We start from the raw sequence: 24,901 nt of genomic DNA, 5'->3' as shown, positions 1-24,901 counted from the left end.
GTTTAAGTTAGGAGCTGATTGGCCGGTGATAAAGTACCAGAACTTTATCACTTCTCCTCCCTTATCACTGCTTCATACATCTACCCCTGAGTTCTTTGATAGTCTTATCCCTTCCATACCAAAAGACACTCTTAGGGCCAGATGTATCAAGCTTCAAAAAGTGATAAAATGGAGAGTGATAAACAGCCAGCCAATCAGCTCCTACCTGCCATGTTACACGCTGGGCTGATATGCTGGTTGTTTATAACTCTCCACTTTATCACCTTTTAAAGCTTGATACATCTGGCCCACAGTGCTATATTACAAAGTGGTCATTTTCTAAGCTGCACAAACCAGGGGTATTCAAGTGTTGAGATTGTAGAGCAACACCTGGGAACAACACCATTTCTGCCACATGTCAGTTGCATGTGGTGTGCAGGGTGCTGCGAATAGCACCCTGCAGCCAGTAGTGCTACTGAAGAGCTGTCCAAAGCATCCAAAAGACACTCTGAGCAGGCATCCTGCAGCCCGTGAAGCTGCCCAGGCATTGAATTACCATTGGCCTGCCTCCTTTGGTGTGATTGGAACTCGGCACATGCTGATTAAAAAAAGCCTCTGTTTAGAGGAGCTTGTCACATGCTCATCTGACCCCTTGAACACTTATTGAGCACATTACCTGCCCCCCCCCCCCCCCCCCCCATGTGCCCTGCATCTTTTCCATCCCTCTCTGCCCAGCATCTGACCCCCTCTCTCTCTTTCTACACAGCTGTCTCCCTCTCTCTGCCCAGCATCCTATTCTCTGCCCAGTATCTGCTCCCCCCTCTCTGCCCAGAAGATGTCCCTTTCTTTCCCTGTGCCCAGCTTCTGACTGGCCATCTCTCTGCCTAGCATCTGTCCAACATCTGCCCCCCTCTCTGCTCAGCATCTGTTCCCCCCTCTCTCTGCCCTGCATTTGTTCCAAACTCTTTCTGTCCAGCATCAGTTTCCCTTCTTTCTCACCCCATCTCAACACATTATCTCTCCCTCCAGTTTTTCTTCCCAGCATCTGCCCCCACCTTTCTGCTCAGCATCTGTCTCTCCCTCTCTCTGTCTGGCATCTTAGTGCCACTACCCTCTCTGGTTGCTTACCCATTTCATGTTTTTTAGAGTTTGGGAGCAAAGTGCTGATTGTCATTTGCTCCCATAAATGGACAGATGTAGTAATGTATTGCCAGTTATAGCACTAACAGGACTAGTTTGCCGGAGTCGAGACATACGATTACCAGAGACAATAGAATGTGAGATCATGAGATGTATCAAACCTTAATATAGCAACCAATCAGCTTGTACAGTAGCTATTATTTATCACTAGCTGACCCGCCCGGCGTTGCCCGGGAAACCCTTGGGGTTTCTTTATTTCCAAAATTGCTGAAAAATGTCATCTTACAATATGCTGTGCCAAAGACCTAAGATTGTAATTTGTTATAGATTCCACCATAATGTTAGAATGTGTTTGCATTGATACTCAATGACGGCAATGAAATCAGGTGTTGTGTTGTTGTTTGAAACACAATGCTCCTGAGTTGATAACTTGTATGTGTTGATGAATTCCACATCCACTCCTGAGATTTAGCACCTACTGTATGACATATCCTCCAACATCTGAGGGTCAGAAATCGGTATCAAATCAGAAAGGGACGTGGCCACACCTCCATTTTTATACTTTCAAATTGTACAGTTTCTAGGGTGTGTAATTACAGGCGCTGAGTGCAAAGGGACCGGGGTGGGCGTTACTTACCCCGCCATAATTAATTAAAAATTCACTGCTCCCTGCCACTGCCACTCCCCTCACCGAACCTGCAGCAGTCTCTGAGGTCTGGGGATCTGTAAAGTACATGCACCGGGCATCTCTACCAAACAGTGGGGCAGCCCCTGAGTGTGGGAGCAGGTCCACGGGCCTGGCCACATGATGTCATGACGCGACGCACGCTACCCGCACCACTGTAATGCCCCACTGGGAATGGGTGCAATGGGCCAAATTCTTCCCTACACCCGCCGAGCCAATCCACTGATCCAGCCATCACAATTATCAATGGGTGCATTGATAAGGTTTGAGTGTAAGAAGTTGAAGAATAAGACTGAGAAAAAGATTTGCCATGTTACAAAGTGTACAATTTACTCAATAAATCGTGCAAAAAATGTAAGTGTACATAGAAGTACAATCAAGAAATGAAAGTAGGATTAAAAAATAAGTTCTGATTCAAACTGATAATTGTTTGGATGGGGTGGGTTGTGAAACAAATCTATAGGTGGGGGTATGGATATTGTGGGCATAATTGGTGTTTGTTACACCTACATGGTGCCCTCAATTGATGGGATGTTCACTACAGTGTCACGGTCACATTGTCACCATAGGGGGATTCCCAATTGGGGTCCAGGTGGTCTTTTAGGGACCCTGTACAATCCTGTAGGTCTCTTCTCCTTGAGCTTACGGCCTCCCTTAATGATAGTCAATCACTGAGGGAGACCATAGGCTCCAGGAGAAGAGACCAACGGGATTGTAAAGGGGTCCCTAAAATACCACCTGAACCCCAATTGGAAATCCCCCTACGGTGACACTGTAGTGAAAATTTCTCATTATCTGGGTACCCCCTGTAGGTGTACCAAACACCAATTATGCCCACAATATCCATACCCCCTCCACCTATAGATTTGTTTCGTAACCCACCGCCATCCAAACAATTATCAGTTTGAATCATAATTTATTTTTTAATCCTACTTTCATTTCTTGATTGTACTTCTATGTACACATATTTTTTTCACGATTTATTGAGTAAATTGTACATTATAACATGACAAATCTTCATCTCAGTCTTATTCTTCAACTTCTTACACTCATAACATTCAAACAAATTCATGCAGCGCTCATGCCCATCGACCAAACATTATCTATGAACCAAAAGAGTCTGGGAAACCCTTAAGGCAGAGCAGTGCCTGATATCCAACTGACTAACAGGGTGAGTGCAGTGGGTACTTATGTACTAACTGGGCTGCCGATTTTGAAATCGGGTCCATCGCATCGCATCCGACCATATCGCATGCGATGCGATGGACCCGATTTTTCCATAGGATTCAATGTTAAAATGGACTGAGTCCATTTTAACATGGAATTCAATGGGAAAAGGGGTCCTTTTCATACCCCTACTATCCAAGTGGGCATGGAGTTGGATATAAACCTGTGGCGAGCATAGCGAGCCACCGAGCCCGAAGCGTGGCGAGCGTACACAGAATACCGTCCGCTGGCCACAGGTTTATATCCAACTCCATGCCCACTTGGATAGTAGGGGTATGAAAAGGACCCCTTTTTTCCCATTGAATTCCATGTTAAAATGGACACAGTCCATTTTAACATTGAATCCTATGGAAAAATCGGGTCATCGCATCGCATCGCATGCGATATGGTGGTATGCGATGCGATATCGCATCGCATCGCATCTGATTGTATGCCTTAAGTTAAGGCATACAATCAAAAAAGCGGCAGCCCAGATAATACATAAGTACCGTGCAGTGTACCCACTTTCTATTGATCAATGGGTGCATTGGCCAGGACAAAGATTTCTCAATGCAACTGGAGGACTGGAGAGACGGATATGGGGAACAAAGTAAAATAGGTACATTAGGTACAGTTTTTATTTGCCGGTACAGACTGTTAAATAAACGGCAAATTATTTTTTATGTGTTCTGTGTGTTTGTGTGTGTTGTACTGTTTTTGTGTGTGTGTTGTAATGTATGTGTTTTTGTGTGTTATATTGTATGTATCTGTCCAATGCGTAAGTGTGTGAGGTGTGCTATGTATATACAGTTTGTGTGTGTTGTGTCTTTGTGTATCTGTGCAAAGTTTAAATGTGTGTTTTGTGTGTGTTGTACTGTTTTTTGGGTGTGTGTGGTGAATGTGGGTGTGTGTTGTGCATATCCTGGCAATTAAGTGTGTGTGTTCTCAGTGGCGTAGCTTGGTTTGGGAGCCCCCCCGCCGTTAATGGGGGGGCGCCCCCCCCCCCCCACCCCATCGCCGCAGGCTTACCTGTCTGCGCGTCCCGGCTCCCCTCCTGGCTTCAATTAATAATTATATGAAGACGGACCACGATAAAATGGCCGCCCCCATACCGCAGTTTCAGAGAACGGTCTGCTTTATGGGGCGCCCATTTTATCGTGGTCTGTCTCCATAGAATTGATTGAAGCCAGGAGTTGTGTGTTTGTTGTACTGTTTTTGGGTTTGTGTTGTAGTGTGTATGGATTTGTATTGTACTGCATGCGGTGTGTTTCCAGCGATTTCAGCCCCTATCTCCCCCGTGTGTACACAGCTTAAGTGTGTGAGGTGCTCTACGTATAAATGTGTGTGTTGTGTGCTATGTGTGCGTATGTGGTGTAGTGTGTGTGTGTGTGTGTGTGTGTGTACAATGTGTACGTGTGTGTGTGTTATGTGTGGTCTATGTATATCCTCAATTATTTCCTAATTGTTTAAAGCCTTCACCATAATGTTAGAATGTGTTAGAATTTTCTAAGTGAAATTTCCCAAAAACGGCTTCGAGGTGCACACCACCGGGTCCAGAGGTATCTTGTTGCCAAATTTGGTGTCTCTGAGTTCCACGGTGTGTCCGCAATGCGACGGACACGCACACACACACACACACACACACACACGCACACAGACTCTTCAACTTATTATATAGATTCTCCACTTTATCTCTTGAAACAGAGAGAGAGAGAGAGAGAGAGAGAGAGAGAGAGAGAGAGAGAGAGAGACATATATACATTACAATTAATACCTTTTCATGCATTTCGTAATTTGATCTCAGTAAATTGAATGACTGCCATTTGCTAGGTATTATAATCTTCACCTCTCTGTAAAAGAACCTTCTCTTGGTGGCATTAAACAGGTATAATGATGCTTCAGTAATCATATCCTAAAAACCAAAATAGAAAACATAAAAAAAAAAATCAAATTACCAAAATAAATATATTATTTAGAAAAAGTAAGATACTGGTTGAGTATCCTTTATCCGAAATGCTCGGGGACCACGAGCATTTTGGAGAGGATATTTTCTTGGATTTCAGAATATTTTTCGGTACTTGTTTCCTAGCACGGCACCACCGATTTTAATTGTATGCAATCGGGTTGCAAAAATCGGACCAATCACATCGCATGCAACCAAATTGCATGCGATGCGATCGACCCGATTTTTTACATTGGAACCAATGTTAAATGCCCCCCAGACCCCATTTTTCATTGTATGCCCCCCCATTGTTAACGGCACGCCACGATCAACGCGAACCCGAAGTGTGGCAAGCGCAGCGACCCCGTTAGGGGCGGCGGTACGCGTCCTCTGACCTTTTTCATACCCCCACTATCCATGTCGGCGTGGAGTTGATTTTATATAGTGTGGCGAGCGCAGCGAGCCACCGAGACCAAAGCATGGTGAGCGCAGCATTACTTCACAGGTATTACACGTCCGCTCGCCACGCTTCGGGCTCGGTGGCTTGCTACGCTCACCACACTATATAAAATCAACTCCACTCCAACGTGGATAGTGGGGTTATGAAAAGGTCAGAGGACGCGTACCGCCGCTGCGCTCGCCACGCTTTGGGTTGGCGTTCATAGTGGGGTGGCGTTAACAATGGGGGGGGGGGGGGGCATTTGACATAGAAATTACCCATCAGGGTGGGTATACAATCAAAAATTGGGTATGAGGGGCCATTTGACATTGGTTCCTATGTAAAATCGGGTCCATCGCATTGGTCGCATTGTATGCCATTATAATGGCATACAATGGACCTGATTTTACATAGGAATTTAACATTACATACAATGCTTACAATGTAAAATCGGGTCGGTCGCTTCGGTCGTATCGCATGCCTTTATAATGGCATGCGATGGACCCAATTTTACATTTGTCTGGAAACCTCAAAAAAAGCCCAAAATTGGGTCGGTCGGGTCCCATCGCATCCCTTAAGTTAAGGTATGCGATGGGACCTGATGGGCGCCGTGCTAGGAAACAAGTACCTATTTTTCTTTTCATACTTACCTGGTCATCTGCTGGTGCCCCGATCAATGGTGTAGCTAGGTGCCACGGTGCCTGGAGCAAGGGCATGTTTCGTGCCCCCCCCCCTCTCCTGATTTGTAGTAGGCGGGGCTCTTGCACAGCAAAAATGGAGCACTGCCTAACATTATACCACACACCGCAATGCCCATTGCACATTTTAGCGAACTTTGTAATACCCTTTACACATAAAGCCACATGCCATAATGCCAATTACACAAAAGACCACACATGATGCCCATTACGTACTATATAACAAACCATGCTGCCCATTACATACTATATAACAAAGCGTAATGCCCATTACATACTATATAACAAAGCGTAATGCCCATTACACATCTGACACATAAGTGCTACTTACCTACATGCTCATTGCTAGGAACTTCATGCTCGATGCCAGGGGCTTTATGATTGATGCCAAGGGTGATCATGCTCAATGCCAAAGGGGACTGAAATAGCTTGTTGCCAAGGGGCACTGAAATAGCTTGTTGCCAAGGGGGACTAATATTTCTTGTTGCCAAGGGGGACTAATATTGCTCATTGCCAATGGGGACTAATCTTGCTCGTTGCCAAGGGGGACTAATCTTGCTACTTGCCAAGGGGGACTAATCTTGCTACTTGCCAAGGGGGACTAATCTTGCTACTTGCCAAGGGGGGCTAATCTTTCTTGTTGCCAAGGGGGGCTAATCTTTCTTGTTGCCAAGGAGGACTAATATTGCCCCCTCCCCGCACTGCCCGTCTGAGCTGCCCCCCTGTCAGCAGCTATTTTCACTTAAGTGTTCCGCTGTAGAGCTAGCCAATAGGCGCTTGTGGTCCAGCAGCCATCAATGCTGCTTCTGATTGGCTGCTGGACCGCAAGCGCCTATTAGCTAGCGGTCCAACGGGAGACTTAATAGCGGACAGGGCAGCTGAGCTCAGCCGGGCAGAGTAGGGAGTGAGCAGGCGGGGGAGCGGGCAGCATGGCTCCAGCACCCTTTGATGTCTCTGCGCCTGGAGCACATGCTCCGCCCTCCCTACGCACCTGACCCCAATGTCCCCTGGTTTCTACGCTGGCCATTGGAATCCTCTTCAGCTGCATCCACGGTCCCAAGGATGCATTGCGTGGGTGTGCCTGTGACATCAACAGCGCACTCGTGCAATGCATCCTTGGGACCGGGAATGCCATCAGGGGACAACGGGGCACCGACAGGGGACCAAGTAAGTATAAAAATTTTTTTTTAGGAAATCCAAACAAATATCTTATCCAAAAAGCTTGTGGTCCCAAGCATTATGTTGAGATTTCTGTTTAGTTGGTCCAGGAGAAGTTACTTGACTTGGATGGATACATTTAAGATATAATCTATAAATAAATAATAATAAATAAAAAAAATCTATAATACCAGCAGATGAACGGCAGCGGCCAGCGATGATGTGGGAGTGCACATCACCGCTCATCACTGCCCTGTATACACTGGGCGACTGAAAGACAAAATTGAACTGCTTTCGGCTCAAAGTCACCCAGTGTGTGTGGGCCTTTAGAGACCAAACCTGATTATTTATTGGAATGGGGTAGATCATGTAACAGATAACAGCCCTGCATGTGTTATGTGCAGCATGCTTTTTTTGGATTGAAAGCTGACTGTTAATGCTTTTACAATGTAATAGCTGATTTGCTATAATGCTTTCTCTTAGAAAATGAAATAAACCTAATAACTTCAGCCAACAACATTTTGTGCAGTTAGTTATTTCCATATTTAATAAATGGGTGTGGATTGGATTTGATATTTCTAAAGATATGTGAATGAAACTGCCATTTTCACAACATGGGTATATTTTATGTGGAGAACAAGAAACGGTACTCTTTACCTAGAAGGGCGCCCGTCGCGGGCATCGCGGGTACATTTATGTATGGCCGCGACGCGACCGACGCGATGCCCGCGATTTCCCATTGAAACCCATGTTAAACATGGAAATCGTGTCGGTCGCGTCGCGGCCGGCCATAAATGTACCCGCGATGCCCGCGACGCGATGCTCCCGATTTCCCATAGGAATCAATGTTAAAAGGCGCGATGGACCCGATTTTACTGTTAAATGGCTCAATCCACCCGATTTGGCCATAGGAATCAATGTTAAATGGGCCACAGAGCCCATTAACCCTTAAATGTCCCCCCAAATTTTTTACGCCACCCCACGATTGACGGCAACCCGAAGCGTGGCGAGCGCAGCGAGCCCGCGAGGGGCGGCGGTACGCGTCCTCCGACCTTTTCATGCCCTACTATCCACTAGGGCGTGGTGTGAGAATATAATAGTGTGGCGAGCGCAGCGAGCCACCGAGCCCGAAGCGTGGCGAGCGCAGCGAGCCCCGCGAGGGGACGCGGATACCTTCACAGTTATGCGCGTCCCCTCGCGGGCTTCACAGGTGTCCGTGGCGACGCGGACACCTGTGAAGCCCGCGAGGGGACGCGTCTACCTGTGAAGGAATCCGCTGCGCTCGCCACGCTTCGGGCTCGGTGGCTCGCTGCGCTCGCCACACTATTATATTCTCACACCACGCCCTAGTGGATAGTAGGGCATGAAAAGGTCGGAGGACGCGTACCGCTGCGCTCGCCACGCTTCGGGTTGGCGTGGATCGTGGGGTGGCGTTAAAAATTTGGGGGGACATTTAAGGGTTAATTTGGCCTATTTGTCCCCAAATCGGGTCCATTGAGGCATTTAACAGTAAAATCGCAGTCAATCTGCCGTTTTAACATTGTTCCCTATGGGAAAATCGCGGTGATCGCGGTCATCGCGGCCATCCCGATTTACCCGCGATGCCCGCGATCACCGCGATTTTTACTCCCGACGCCCGCGATTTCAATCGCTGGCGCCCTTCTAGGTAAAGAGTACCCAAGAAACGTTATCATACCACGTCTCTTTCTAATGAAATGAGTACGAAGCCTCATTATGACTGACAACATGCACATACTAGCCAATGTATGCAGAATCTGTGACCAATTTTTTTAGGATTTTATTATTTTAACTACAATGGAGGAAACTTTGTTCCAGTTCTACTGTACATAAGGGAGAACTGTAAGGTTAAACCCTCCCTCTCCACCACCCCACTCACACACTTATATTTAAATAAGTATGACAACTGTATTTTCTGCAAACTAGAACAGTGACGCACAATTAGATAAGATAGGATTAAAATATCAATATTTAATTAGAATAAACCACATGTTCTCAAAGTCGGTCCTTAGGACCCCACACAGTGCATGTTTTACAGGTCTCCTCGCAGAATCAAGTGAAATAATTAGCTCCACCTGTGGATATTTTAAAATGTGTCATTCAGTAATGAGTGCACCTGTCAGGTGACCTGGAAAACTGTGAACTGTGTGGGATCCTGAGGACCGAGTTTTAGAACCACTGGGATAAACCTTACAATAGTCCTCAACAAGGTTATGACATGTTCAATAATTAAAGCTCACACATGTGAATCATAAAATGCAGCATACAGTTCATTAGTCAGATACCTGTCACTTTACCAAGACACCTACTTAGACCCAACCCTACAAAGTGGGGCAAAAGTTATGTTTAAATTTGTCTCTGTAAATAAACTGATACACAATGCAGAATGTGTATTTTACTTGTGATTAGAGCTCAGAAACTTGCAGTGTTCTGTGAGGGTATTCAATTAGACCTGCTCATTCTTCTCCCCCAAAAAAACCAAAACAGGCTGATAGAGCAATTTATATCCAATTACAGCGCATTTTTTTTTCCAGGCGAAAAATGTCCTGTTTTATTGCGATCACACATAGAGTTCTGTGATAAGTATCCAGATCCCAATTGTTATTGTGAGTGTGCTTCTCGTGCCTGAGGCCAGGTATAAGTGCCAAGTGTTGGGCAAATTGAATAGCCTCTGGCGAATATTGCAATGTGTGCATGTAGAATAGCTTTTTTACTGTGAGAAATAATAATAAAAAAAGTCACATTTACTGTACAAAAAAAAGTGGCTTGTAATTAAAACAGGATATTCCTGCTCAAGACTAAGAGGGAAATTTACTATATTCTACTTCACATGTGATTTTGCTATGGGCAACCAACCAGATCCTGTCTACTATCTTCTAGAGCAGTGGTTGCCAACCCAAGCCCTCGAGAGCTACCAACAGTTCACATTTTCCAGACAACCTATCTGCTGCACAGCTGCACTCATTAATCACTGACACATTTTAAAAGATACACAGATGGAGCTAATTAGATCACTTGTGATTCTGTGAGGAGACCTGCAAAACATGCACTGTTGGTAGCTCTCGAGGACTAGGGTTGGCTACCCCAGTTCTAGAGCATGGGTCTTCAAACTGTGGCCCTCCAGATGTTTTGGAACTACATGTCCCAGCATACCCTGACAGTTTTGGCATGCTCTTATAGGAAAAAATGTGGCAATGCATGTTGGAACATGTAGTTTCACAACATCTGTAGGGCCACAGTTTGAAGACCCATGTTCTAGAGCAGGCATGTCCAACTTGTGGACCTGCAGCTGTTGTGAAACTACACATCCCAGGATGCCTTACCATGGTATTGCTAATAGGGAATGCTAAAACTATGGCAAGGCATGCTGGGATGTGTAGTTTCACAACAGCTGGAGGGCCGCAGGTTGGACATGCCTGTTCTAGAGGGTGCTAAATAAATAAAATTCTGATTGGTTGCCCATAGCAACATCACATGTGAAGTAGAATACAGGTCTTAGTAAATTTTCCCCTAAGTGTTAGATGGGGAGGGGGCCTGGCCAGAAGAGGAAGCACACTGGCCTCCTCCTCTCTTAAAATGCCCCTGACCAGTTGTATATGAGCATTGTGCTTTATGCAAACATAGAGAGAGAAAAAGTGGAGATGAAGTACCAACCAATCAGCTCCTGCCTGTAAAATGCCAATTAGGAGATAATTGGTTGGTATTTCCTCTCTCCTCTTCATCTGTCATCATGCTTTGACACATCTGGATAAGATAAGATATAAATGCATGCACAAAACTTGGTATAAAGTCCAACTCACACTCATACATACACAGCAACTGACAGACTGTATGTGCAACAATTATTCCTACAATACAAAGTCTGACAAGCATTGCCTTACCTTTATAATTGTGATTAGCTCTGGATTTTCTGGAATGTCTTGGTGAAGAGCAATAAGTACATTCTCATATCCGTGGTTTCTCAGCTGCATACGAGATGCGGTCAAAGTGCTGCATTGTAAATTCTGCATTAAAAACAGACTAAAGAGATAAATGGCTGGCTGCATCATCATTTGAAACCTTAATACTGCTCTGCTTGGAAGACTTTATACCATCACAGCATTAGAATTATTAAAATAGGGTGTGTCAGTCTCTGAGACCGGTTTGGGAGTTGTTCTTTGGAAGGCAGATTCCTTATTTCCTAATTTGTCTTTCTTGACATACTTATCTAATTGTTACATAAAGAAAGGAGGTTTAACTTGTCCTAGGAAATGTGTTTGAGCCTATTAGCCCAGACATACAGCAGTTTGCAAATTTATTCAGAAAATCACCAGATTTGCCTGTATTACAAATAACACTTTCTTAAAAAGGGGATCCGGGTGATACCTGGACAATGTCTAAGATGATTGTCAATAGGTCAACACATGCACAAGTTCGAGATGGTAATGGTAGACACATGAAAAGGTCAGCATTAGTTTTTTCACCTTTTCATACTTTCCCACCAATGTGCACTTGGAACAGTAAAGTGTGCCGAACGCAGCAGTACCCTAATTGGAGTCCATGTCAGTGGCGTAACAATGGCATCGCAGCCCGCCCAAGCAGTGGCTTGGGGAACCCGGCGCTGCGAAGGCACCTGGCCTCTGCAGATTCCAAAGGGTCTGGCCATCTGTATGGAATCTGCTGGAAATGACCCTTTAAAAATGGCTGCTGCCTTGGAGGTCACAGATGCTAGATGTCCTACTGCACAAACAGATAGATGCTAGAGGTCCTTCTGTGTAGCATATATCAGGGGGGGCGGTGGTAGTCAGAAAGAGTTAGTGAGGCCAAGAGTTGGAGCTTGGTCCCTCCCTGGGCTGGAGTCCACTGGTGCAGGAACCATACCTCCGCTCCCTCGCAGGGCACGCTGGGTGATCGTGGCCTGGGGATCCTACTGTCCGAGATGCAAAAGAGGGGGGAGCTGTACCATGTTACCGGGGGGCCATCCACTTCCTTCTTACCCTTCTCTGCCAGCAGTCTTCAGGGCCAATGGGGTGGGCAACGCCTCATGCCGCTGTCTTGTCCTGCGCCAGAGGCCACAACATCCCTGGGGGCCACAGCCACGTCCTGCGCCAGGGACCTCCTCTGTCCTCCAAACCTCACTGCTTGCTGCTTTCTCTGGAGCTCCTTCTTGCCCCTTCCCTTGTAGGAGGCATCTATATTTAGACAACACCTGCACCATCAGCATTTTTAGGTTTGCTGCTACAGCAATGCTAATTGCATTCATCTCTGAACCACCCACATAGATAGTTGAGAGGCATTTAGGTAGTCTGTTTTGGCCTTTTAACCCCAAACATACAGAGCTTGCAAAAATTGTTATATTGGAGTCTATAGCTACAGTATGCCTTGATGAAGAGAACAGTCATTCTCGAAACGCGTTGGCTGAGGGAATTTTACCACCCAAAAGGGACTCCAATATCACAGAACCCCGGAGGTAAGGAAGGATCCACATTTTTTTTAGAACCCTGGAATATTCACAGCCGGATAGACCAGGTTTTTGGACCTACCCAACCCTCCCAGGTTGCTGCGATCCTTTTTCATTTTAATTATATATATATATATATATATATATATATATATATATATATTTTTTTTTTTAAATCAACATCCCATTTTTAACCACTGTCATTGAAAGATACATTTATGAGAGGAGCAGCACGCGCACTACAGTGAGTACTGGTACGCCATCATCATTCCAGCTAAAGATACCTTTATATACCTTGCAAAACCAAGCAAGTTAGGCAGGACCCTACAAAAATACCTAGAAAGAAACCCAGATGTGTTCTCACTCACTTGCTTTTATAGTAAGTGAGGTAAGCAACAGATTGTGATACCCTTACTGAATTAACTTAAGCTGTGTACACACGGGGGCTATAGGGGCTGAAATCGCTGGAAATCTGGTCGCAGGCGACCATATTGCCAGTGATGGGAGTGTGCCCCGGCGATAAATCACCAGGTGCGCACTCCCGTTTTCAGCTCCATGCTAATCGCTGGTCACAGGAGCTTGCTTCTGCGACCAGCTGATCACCTCTGCTGCTCCCCCGGCAGAGGTTCCCTTTCATCAGCAACCATCTCTGGTCGCTGATGAAAAGGAGAAACTGAGCAATATATTGCTCAGCCATACATTGCTAGTAATATATGTCTGAGCAATATATCTCCCCCTTTTGTATGGGGCTTTAGAGAGATTTCCTTGATTTCATGTCAAACATAACCATTTGTTCTCATTCCTTTAAAAAAGAACCCTCCAACAAGCCGATACATAAACAGAAATACAGACCCTAGAGCAGTGGTGTCAAACTTATGGCCCTCCAGCTGTTGTGGAACTAAACGTCCCAGCATGCCCTGCCACAGTTTTAGCAATGCATTATATAAAATCTGTGCCAGGGCATGCTGGGACGTGTAGTTTCACAACAGCTGGAGGGCCATGAGTTTGAATACTTATCCTCTAGGGCAGGGGTGTCAAACAACTTATTTATATATCTCACCGATTGTGTTTAGCGCCATCACACTTTACTCTTCTTTTTCTTGCCTTTTACGTGAGTCCAGGGGATCTAACCCACAAGTAAAGTAGGGCAGCTTTCCCATAGTGAAGTGCCATAATATTTCCTACCCTTTGTTTTTTTTTCCCCCTGATAAATTAAAATGTTACTTACAGTAAGAGTCTACTGGATTACAATAAACACTTAGTATGGGACAATCTGCATAAGGATCACTGACAAATGTTTGCTTTTGAGGGGATTGAAGACTTTTGCAACCCACAGTAGACCATTTAGGAAAGAATTCTAGGAACTGTAGCTAGACCCAAAAATCAAAAGTGGCTACAGTTTTTCTGTAAGAGTGAACAGGCAAGGAAACAGGTTAAATTAGACAGCGCTCCTTTTGGGACTTTAGACGGTACTCTTTACCTAGAACGGCGTCCACGATTTTGATCTTGGGCATCGCAAGGTAAAAAATTGCGTCGGTCGCATCGCATGCGACCAAAAAAATCGCATGCGATGCGACCGACGCAATTACCGCGATTTCACATAGGGAACAATGTTAAATGGCCCAATTGACCCGATTTTACATAGGGAACAATGTTAAATGGCCCACAGAGGCCAAATAGCCACCCTCAACCCCCCCAATTGTTAACGCCACCCCACGATCAACGTCAACCCGAAGCGTGGCGAGCGCAGCGAGCCCGCGAGGGGTGGCGGTACGCGTCCTACGACCTTTTCATACCCCCACTATCCACCTCGGCGTGGAGTTGAGAATAGAAAGTGTGGCGAGCGCAGCGCGCGCCGCGAGGGGACGCGGACACCTGTGAAGCCCGCGAGGGGACCCGGATACCTGTGAAGGTATCCGGGTCCCCTCGCCACGCTTTGGGCTCGCCACACTTTCTATTCTCAACTCCACGCCGACGTGGATAGTGGGGGTATGAAAAGGTCGTAGGACGCGTACCGACGCCGCTCGCCACGCTTCGGGTTGACGTTGATCGTGGGGTGGCGTTAACAATTGGGGGGGCCACTTCACACTTGAGGGTGGCTATTTGGCCTCTGTGGGCCATTTAACATTGTTCCCTATGTAAAATCGGGTCAATTGGGCCATTTAACATTGTTCCCTATGTGAAATCGCGGTAATCGCATCGGATGCGATTTTTTGGTCGCATGCGGTGCGACCGACGCGATTTTCATTTTAACATGTATTTCTATGTAAAATCGCGGGCATCGCATCGGTCGCATCGCATGCCATTATAATGGCATGCGATGCCCGCGATGGGCGCCCTTCTAGGTAAAGAGTACCCTTTAGACTTACACCTGGTAACTCGAGCATGAGGCAACCTAACTATAATGCTCTTAAGTGATCCAGAACTAGTGTACAATACGCTAAACCAGGCCTGACCAACCTGCTCCTCTCCAGATGTTGGGAAACTACACATCCGAGCATGCTGTGCCACAGTTCTAGCATTCCATAATAGCAAAACTGTGCAATGCATAATTGGACTTGTAGTTTCACAGCAGCAAGAGAGCCACAGGTTACAAGGAAAAAAAATAAACAAGAAGCTGATTTTGCCCTGTAAATGGTTGCCACTTTAAAAATATGGACAGACCCAGTGGCAACTCACAGACACAATAAATCCAAAGAAAATGAGACAGGATATAAACATACTGTATGCACTGCAGAGTACTGTATATACATACTGCAGTCACAAGAGACCCTAATGTATAAACAAGCCAAAAAAGGCAAATACAACTTTAAAACTAGATGGTGATCTCACTTGTAAATAACCTATATTATAATAAACAGTCATTAAGAATTTCATTTTTCCTCGTGTTTATATGAAATTGTGCAGCTCCAAGAAAGCGGCTGTTCGATTCCATCTAAATAAAATTCTAATGCAGCAGAACGGGTCTGTAAGAGACGCCTCCTATTAGCAGTAGCAAAAATTTGAGTGCTGCATCTGATGATCACCATCCCAACCATCAATTCTTGATAACAGGCACCGGCCAGCCTGCATAGGCCGAAGCTTACTCAGGCTGGCCATAGGATCTGGACACCAGGGTCCAGGAAGTCCCATGACGCAGATCCTGGACCCATCACACCTTCAAATATGGAGCAACACATCCCCATTTTGAAGACTGGTGCCTTGCATGATTTTATTTTTTTAGTAATCCATGGTTCCATGGTTTTTAATCCTGTGGATTTGATTATAACTGAAACAATTCTACTAGCTTTTCATTTCTACTCTACACAATCCTTATCCCCTTCTTGGGATTCACCAAGTGTGGTCAAGTAGCTTTATAGTGTAAGCAAGCACACAGATTCTCAACTCCTTTTCCTTCATTTCCTTTGGATGACCACAAAAACAGTGACTTTCACAGAGTAGTTAATAGAAGAGACCTACCTCCCAAGTCACAGGCCACTGTCTGGCATTGGTCATACAGACAAATGATCTGCATAGGCCTTAAATGCCACAGATTCCTCCCCTCCCTCCCAGATTGCCAGGCAAACCTCCTTGTCTTTATAAAATTGTGCTGATTTGGGTAGACAGGTTACCAAACAGCAGGGAGACAAACCATTTTCAACAAGCAGGTAAAACACACACTCTGGACATTGTATTGTATTTCATCCTACTGAGCCGTTCCATCTTTCACAACCTGGATGAGTTTGAGCCGAACCAATACCTACTGGAGTGGATAAGCGTGCGCTACTTTGTATAAATATACACATCTATGTGTTAGCAAGTGGACTGGGAACCGGTCTGCAGCGCTGGACAATATGAATAAATTTACTGGAAATCCCAAAGAGAAGCAGTCCACTCCGTAGTTTCAAGGTAAAAAAAGTACTGAATGCTTTATTAAATAAAAAGTCACATAAAAGGAAGAAATTTTCCTTAAAAAAATCACACAAAAACAGTCTAAAAGTATATAAAAAAGGATTCACTCTCTTCTTTGCATAGGAGAGAAAACAATTTAATGGTAGCTCACCAGATTCTTGGAGACGCAAGTATCCCTGTATACTCCAGACTGCACTATAGGTCCTTATGGTGGGTACACCTATCTGGGTGTATGGGGTGTTTCAGGGCTGGGAGGCCGTTCTGCCACTACGGTTACCTCTCTAGTCCTTATGGATTCCCCAGATCTCAGCTCCACCCGGACTCACGGTATTGCGCTTTGGGTTCTGGAAGCCGCACTGCCACTACGGTTATTCCTTCCTCCTTCTGCGCTCACCTGCAGATCTTTACTGTGTAGTGTATCTGGATGGGTACTTTCAGGACAAAGGAACCGTACTGCCACTTGGGTCCTAAGTCCTTACTCTTCCCCAAAAGGGATCCCCGGTGTCTGGTATAACACGGAATGGAGGGCCGCACTGCCACTGCGGTTTATTTCCCTTGCGTGGTTCCCCGTCCCGGGTCCCGTTTAAAGAGTGTCCAGCTTTAATGTAAAGTGCCGGCACACTCCTCCGCCTCTGCTGCCTGCGCTTGCAGCGTTTGGCGGGCACACAGGTCCAAAAGTTCTTAGCTGGATACTGTGTGATAATACAGGGGACTCTGGTCTGTTTGGAGTCTGGTCTTTCTCCTTCTCTCCACGAGCAATATCCTCCAGCTGCTCACCAACTAGTTTCTACCAATTATGGTCTTTGTCAATTGCTTGTGGAGAGAAGGAGAAAAGACCAGACTCCAAACAGACCAGAGTCCCCTGTATTATCACACAGTATCCAACTAAGAACTTTTGGACCTGTGTGCCCGCCAAACGCTGCAAGCGCAGGCAGCAGAGGCGGAGGAGTGTGCCGGCACTTTACATCAAAGCTGGACACTCTTTAAACGGGACCCGGGACGGGGAACCACGCAAGGGAAATAAACCGCAGTGGCAGTGCGGCCCTCCATTCCGTGTTATACCAGACACCGGGGATCCCTTTTGGGGAAGAGTAAGGACTTAGGACCCAAGTGGCAGTACGGTTCCTTTGTCCTGAAAGTACCCATCCAGATACACTACACAGTAAAGATCTGCAGGTGAGCGCAGAAGGAGGAAGGAATAACCGTAGTGGCAGTGCGGCTTCCAGAACCCAAAGCGCAATACCGTGAGTCCGGGTGGAGCTGAGATCTGGGGAATCCATAAGGACTAGAGAGGTAACCGTAGTGGCAGAACGGCCTCCCAGCCCTGAAACACCCCATACACCCAGATAGGTGTACCCACCATAAGGATCTATAGTGCAGTCTGGAGTATACAGGGATACTTGCGTCTCCAAGAATCTGGTGAGCTACCTTTAAATTGTTTTCTCTCCTATGCAAAGAAGAGAGTGAATCCTTTTTTATATACTTTGACTGTTTTTGTGTGATTTTTTAAGGAAAATTTCTTCCTTTTATGTGACTTTTTATTTAATAAAGCATTCAGTACTTTTTTTACCTTGAAACTACAGAGTGGACTGCTTCTCTTTGGGATTTCCAGTAAATTTAATTATATTGTCCAGCGCTGCAGACCGGTTCCCATTCCACTTGCTAACATTTGTACCTATTTTGGGTGTTATTGAGATTGAAACACCATTTGAGAACCACTGCAGCAGAGGGATTAAGGAGCGCTAGAGAATTCCCGGAACTCTGCTTTTTTCACACATCTATGTGTGTTCCACCCGAGTTACCACGCAATTCCACGGTCCAATTAACGCAAGTTTTGCGACCACGATTCCTCTACTGTTCAGCGAATGTGTAATATGTCACTTCCAGCGAGGTCCTTGAGCTACCGACACCCCCTACACCCTCAGTGAAATTAAATAGGTTTCTCTTGCACCTCACCCACTGGCTTCTTTATTCTGTATTACCAGTTTATTATATATTTATGACAACAGACTTGCGGATCGGATGTCACATGACACCGAGTTGCGCAGGCGGGAGTAAAACAATGAATTTACACTTTTTAATGTATTTATTTAAAATAGTTTATATCATTTATTGATAGATAGATATATATATATATATATCTAATCTATCAATCATTGCTATATTATTTATAATTAATCTGTCTATGATAGTCTTGTTTTATTATTTATATTAGACAAGTGAATGAGTTTGTAATTGACCAATTGTGTGCTCATTGAGCAGGGTATAAATATCTTACACTTTGCCCTAGACAGTCACCATAAGAATAGCTGCAAGTTTTGGGCAGTGAAACGCGTTGGGATGACCTCAAGACCGTTCCCAAAGGACACTCTGCCACCTTTACCTACCTGCCCATTGTCTACTTAATGCTACTGTGCCATCCCATCATGTTTCACAACCTGGATGTTGAAGCCGTGTTTCAAGCGAGGACTTTGCCATCTTGGATCGATTGGCAACCTTGTCCAGATTCTTACCTCCAGTGCGTTACATCATTTGTTGGCTACCTGGAATTTGGAACTTTTAACAATACAATCCAGTGCAGATTAATGGATTATTATTGTGTGGCAGTCCTTAGCATATTTAAAATGTTATCTTGTGTCTGTGTATAGTCACATTAAAGTGTACTTTTTACTCATTCATTTGGCATGTAATGTACATTTTTAAACACCGCTTACTTTTGTTTTTCAAACGCCTGGGTACACCTGTGGTTTCCTTGATACTCCCAGAAATCAGCCAATTACCAGCCCGCAAATGTAATTTTCCTGTCAATCAACTTATGTATGGCCACAAATTAAAAAGTAGCAGATTATCATCGCAGGATGGCCTCACGCATGCATACCATGAGCCGTACGCACGCGTAATAGTACGATTATCGCCTGGCCTGCGAATTTGCAACCATATGATCAGTCTGAATAACCACCAGATGAAACAGAAGTAGCCATGCCTATACATAACTTAGGCTCCTGGGATCCCTATACTTGAGGTGACAAGCACATTATATTTGATGAGAAATATGAATTAAGTAACTTAGGGAACCATCATAGATTTTTTAGACTTTGTTTTTTTTAAACTATATAAAGCCCCCCAAAAAACTAAAGTTATGTATTACACTACAATCTCTAGCTTTTACAAAAATGTAATTAGTTTGGGAATGCTAAAAAATGAGAGGCAGTTCCCAATGGAAACTTGTCTGCTCAAGAATGGGTTAAATATTATCCAAAAATAAAATATAAAATAATAAAAGTGGATGGGCTCTTGCTAGTTTAAACAGTATGCTCATATCAGCCTAAGCAAACTGAACATTTGTATTCGTTAATGTAGGCTGCTAGAACAATAGAAAACATAAAGTGTGGAGTAGTTGCCCAAAGCAACCAAATCAACTTCTGATATTTCAAAGTCTGTGCTACATAAATGACAGTTAGAAGCAGATTTTTTTTTTTTTTTTTTACCAACCTCTATACTTTATATCTCTCTCTCTAAAGGTAAGCTACATCTCAATTTGCTGCATTCATACCCTAAAAGTGAAATTGCAAATCACTTGAAATGTTAATCTTCTTAGGTGAAGGCAGAAATGTTAAGAAATTCTTGCCACAATTCAAGAACACAATGTAAAAGCAAAAATGTATTTTAAAAAAAAGCAATAACATTTATTTTTATGCTAAGTTTCTTTACACATGCTTAAAAAAAAGTATTGATGACAATTTAAACATTTTATTTACACAACACTTTGTAAAAAAGAAAAAACAAATCGAATGTTTTGTTCACCTTTTGTGCACATGCTCTTCAATTTTATTGTTTTGTTTAGGTCTTGGTCGTGCCATTTTAATTTTGAAGCACAGATTGGGTTGCAGGTCAGACATTAATTGTTTATGCTGCATAAGTGGTAGTTAAAAGGCAGTATACAGATTATACAGGTAACCTTGAAGTATCTCATGCTATCTGCAAGAACAGCCAAGTTATAAACAGCTAAATGACGGACAGAACCACCTGTGACCAACTTTCATTTCCCAAAAAGTTTTGTAAACATTTAATATGGAAGAGGGAGTTGTTGCAATTAGCACACTTAATAAAGTTCATTAATTTCATAAAGTTTAATAAATTCTAATAGAGCCGTTATGCCAGGAATTGCAGACTCTGGACACTGTAGGGCAGTGGATTTCTCATTGATGGAGGTTAGAAAATTACATTAAAAGGTGTTAGGCAATTTAAAATAAAAAAAATAAAAAAAAAGGAAACAAAAAATAAAAAAAGGAAAAAAAATGGAAAAGAGCTGCAAATGGCAATCTCACGGTGGAACAGTGCTCCTGAGTGTAGCCGCTCAAACGATTTATGTTGCAGTACCCAAAATGGTGCAGTACACAGAAAATATGTGACACATACCTGTAGAAATGCTATTGCCATAGGATAGGTACACACTGGAATGTGCGATCGCGGTTTACCAAAAATAAACGGAACATATAAACTAGACTGTGTTTACGCATGCATTTCACTTGCGTGTTTTACAAGTACGTACAGTTTGCATTTTCTTTTACACTGTATATGTTCCAATGTTTTAACAAACACATATGTAAACACTTCTAGACTGCATTTCGAATTAGCAATTGTTCTTCCCGCTGAGATGAAAGTATATCTAAATACAACAAATGTGTTGGAAAAAAAACCCAGCAATAAACACATGTAAGAATGCAAATGTGTACTGTCGCATCTGGTACAATGATTTTTGTTAATTTGCATCTATTTAAAAAGGTGCTTAACTTGTGTTAGATGTGAAACTAGAACGCTAAATTGTAACGTCAGTGTGTATATAACCAAGGCGAGAATTAGCGGTAAATACAGTTATACCATAGCACAATGCACTTGCTATATTCCCTACTTAAGAAAAATATAAAATGGTTCAAGATTTTCTTTACAACAAAAGAAAGGCAGAAACATTTTCTAGGTCCCCACACTTTCAAATGCACTTAACCACAATTTCTTTATTGCCCTTGCTATTTAATGCTGATGTGTTATACATATGGATGAATCCATTTTTTTGTTTTATTTTATTCTAAGTATAAAATAATTTCCTGGCAGCAATTGTCAGTGAATCTAACCGACCTCGTTGAAGGTGGATTTCGACAAAACATATCAAGACTTTAAAACTAGTCAGATCGGTTTTGTCGGAAACAGCCGTGGATTGTCAAATTCACGGCTGTTTCTCAACAGTCCACGGCCATTTCCGCCGCCATGCCCTTTTTGACACTGGGCAGGCAGAACATTGAATTGAGCAACTGTCGAGCTGGGCGAAAACTGGACCAGGATTCCGACTATCGGAGCGTTCCGACAGTTGGAATCCAAGATTGAATACCCCCAAATGTAAAACATTGCCTACAGGAAGAGGTTTAATTCTGCAGACACACAATATAGTAGAGTACTTGAAAAGGTATTCCTTGGAAAAGGCAGAGAAACAATTACGGTTTTCTTGTTGTTGTAGCACACAGTGATCTCAGTAAACCCATATTTGTGTGGTCTACTTTTAGGCCACGCTACCTTATTTGTGCACTCGTGGTGGGGGGTTGGGTAAAGGTATATCTATAACCAAGGCTTCTTGATTTTAGCTTCAACACACCTACAGTAACATTCTTCTCTTCTCTTGATTAGAGGAACTGGAACTTGCTTTTGTTAATTTGCCATGGGGGTCTTATTAGCCAATAAAATATGTTGCAAATTTCACATAGACATAAAAGTCCCTTATAAGGAGTCTTTTAGTCTTAAATAGGATACATATGCATTTAATGTTAGCACCTCAGAATTCACTACACCTTTATATTATAATGGAAAAGAGCATTTGGAAGTAGGTTTATTGCATTGCAGGTGTGTAGATATTTGTGTTTTGATGCACATAATACTGTGTTCTAATGTCTGAAGAATGTTCTTTTTCAACGCACAAATTCATGTTTTTCTCAACAGCAACATTCTTTCAACACAAACTGTACAGTTTTTGCTACATCTTTAAAAAGGCAACACTACTGAAGAGTAGCCTAGTTGTGGGCTGGACCAGTATATAAGCTAGCAATCAGTGCAACAGGTTTTAGAGGCACAAGGAAATAGGGAGAGACACTAGTGCACGTGGCTGTACAAAGCATGTACTGCAGCATCTTACTAAGTTTGGGGGCAGCCGATATAATGCAAACAAGATTCTATTCGGAACACTTCATCGTGATCGCTGTGCAAACAGTCACATCCCTGTTGTAGCAACTTCGTTGTTTTTTGCTTGAACATGAAGAACTTCATAACTGCTTGATTACGGAACATCCTTGGACATGCCAAAGCCCATATACTGTAACAAAGATCCCCTGTGTATCAGTACCACGTGAACCAGGTTTGTGGATCACTGCCACCACATTCAGGTCCAGATAACCGATCAGAAAACGTTCACCACCGTCATAGTGATCTGGTTCTGGGAAGTCGTACTGACAGGAGGAGAACCAAATAAGATTTGTATTCTTCCATAAAAACCGACGACTTGCCATTTTTCTGGGACATAAATAAACGAAAAAGAAAACATTAGTTAGAAATAAAATTTCTACTAATGACACTAGTTGGCTCACTGAGCAATGGACCACAAGGTCTTCTATCTTCTTCTCCAGAAGCCGATCTCTAGCATAGTCCATGAACTGAGGCTTTGACAAATTTCTTTTCCTACCAGATGTGAGATTCACAGTGTGTCATTTTGATAACTCCAACACCTCCTCCCAGCCGCCGGTAGTTCATGCCTCCATATAACCTGTACATGAAAAAACAAATGAATCCTTAAACATAGGTAACTACCACAACAGGAAAAAGTATCAATGAGAAAGAACAAAAAAAAAAACAATGGTTAGGACTTCAGAATTTCCAGATTAAAATAATAAAATTGTGGAGGAGCCATTGACAGGAAACATATCCGCATAGCCCAGCCTATCAACAGTGGTTCCTTTGAGATTTTATGAATGGTCACACACACAACAACCTTGATCACATGACGATCGTGAAACAATTTTCTCGAAATCACACGATGGTCTCACGACTGGAGTACACGATCTGCACATGCTCAGTACCCAATCCAATGTAGATGACTAATATTAACTGCAGCAGGTAAAATCTCCAATCTAACAGGCGACCGGCGGGGGCGCGCATCAGATTGGAATCGTAGGGAAAGCAGGTACGATTCTGCTCTTTTTACATCCAATCGGTTGTACGATGCGTTAAAATCGGGGGAATTGAGCCGAAATCGTTCTGGTGTTTACCCAGCATTATTGACCCGAATGTCTAGTATATCATAACAGGTATATTTTTATTAATGTCCACTACATTTAATTTGAAATGAGTACACAGTGCAGTGTGTATACTATGAACATGTTCTTGCATAAAGGTTATTACACATTTAATGATTTCGTATTTTCACTGCCGTACTACATTCTGCACCCCCCCCCTTCCTAGTGCTCAATCTTGGAAATTCTACAATTTAGCAAATTTTATTCTCATTTATATTAAATAAGCATGTACTTTAATGATCATATAGATATAATATGGGACAAGTAAAATATATATATATATATTTAAAAGCAATCTACAATAAAATGAGATTTAAATGTGTATTTTTTTTGTGAGCTAGTTTTATGCCAAAATTCTTGCTTTAACCTATTTTGCCATTTTCAGGTGAAATGGGAATAAAAAGATTTGGGGGATATAGTAACAAATTTAAATCCCATAGCATAAAAAAAAAAAAAATTTTTTTTTATATATATATAAATAATAATGTATTGCATAGACTGATGACTGTGACCATTCTAATCTCAATGCCCATTTTGATGTAAGAAAAATACTGTGAAAACTCTCCAGTAGATTCTAGCGTCTAAAAATTTTGAATTCACAACAAAATTGTAATGTTTTGTTGTACTAGCTTTATGCTTTCAATGACCAAACCATATTTCTGGGGTTATTTATGGCCTCATTTGTCTACTTTACCAGCGGCATCCGACATTTAGTAAATGCTGTATTTAAGCTTTAGAACCCATCGTCAATACACAGCAGGTCACACCAGTTCCTAAACCCCTTGCAAACTCCCGCTTACTAAATGGAGATTTTTTATACTGCATGCAGTTGAAGAGAAGCTAGAACATATCTGCACTCTATGTAAATGAAAAGGAGGTTTTCTTGTTTTTGATTACTCTACTGTAGATTTAAATAAAGTTGTACACGATGATCAAGTCAACTATTGAATACTACACCTCTGAACCAAGAG

General features: G+C 43.3%; 2 protein-coding genes across 5 annotated transcripts in view; both read right to left on the bottom strand.

Moving 5' to 3' along the window:
- LOC146027272 (calcium-activated chloride channel regulator 1-like) overlaps window positions 1-11,236 on the bottom strand; it is a 36,066-nt gene extending 24,830 nt beyond the window's left edge. Inside the window, exons 1-2 of the mRNA XM_083158212.1 lie at window positions 11,147-11,236; window positions 4,785-4,922 (exon numbers count right to left, since the gene is read on the bottom strand). Coding sequence (XP_083014338.1) covers window positions 4,785-4,922; window positions 11,147-11,236 — 228 coding nt within the window. The remainder of the gene's footprint in view (window positions 1-4,784; window positions 4,923-11,146) is intronic.
- A 9,024-nt stretch (window positions 11,237-20,260) lies between these two features.
- KLHL20 (kelch like family member 20) overlaps window positions 20,261-24,901 on the bottom strand; it is a 48,714-nt gene continuing 44,073 nt past the window's right edge. For 3 of the 4 annotated variants that reach the window (XM_083157036.1, XM_083157035.1, XM_083157037.1), the window contains one exon: window positions 20,261-23,401. In XM_083157036.1, the coding sequence (XP_083013162.1) occupies window positions 23,317-23,401 (85 nt within the window). In that variant the 3' untranslated portion in view covers window positions 20,261-23,316. The remainder of the gene's footprint in view (window positions 23,402-24,901) is intronic. The other variant, XM_083157038.1, reaches the window with a different exon arrangement.

This window comes from Crinia signifera, chromosome 8, assembly GCF_055691185.1.
Source record: "Crinia signifera chromosome 8, ASM5569118v1, whole genome shotgun sequence".
NCBI classification, from domain to species: Eukaryota; Metazoa; Chordata; class Amphibia; order Anura; family Myobatrachidae; genus Crinia; species Crinia signifera.
The sequence above is the reverse complement of the archived record's forward strand: the minus strand, read 5'-3'. Positions and strand labels throughout refer to the sequence as shown.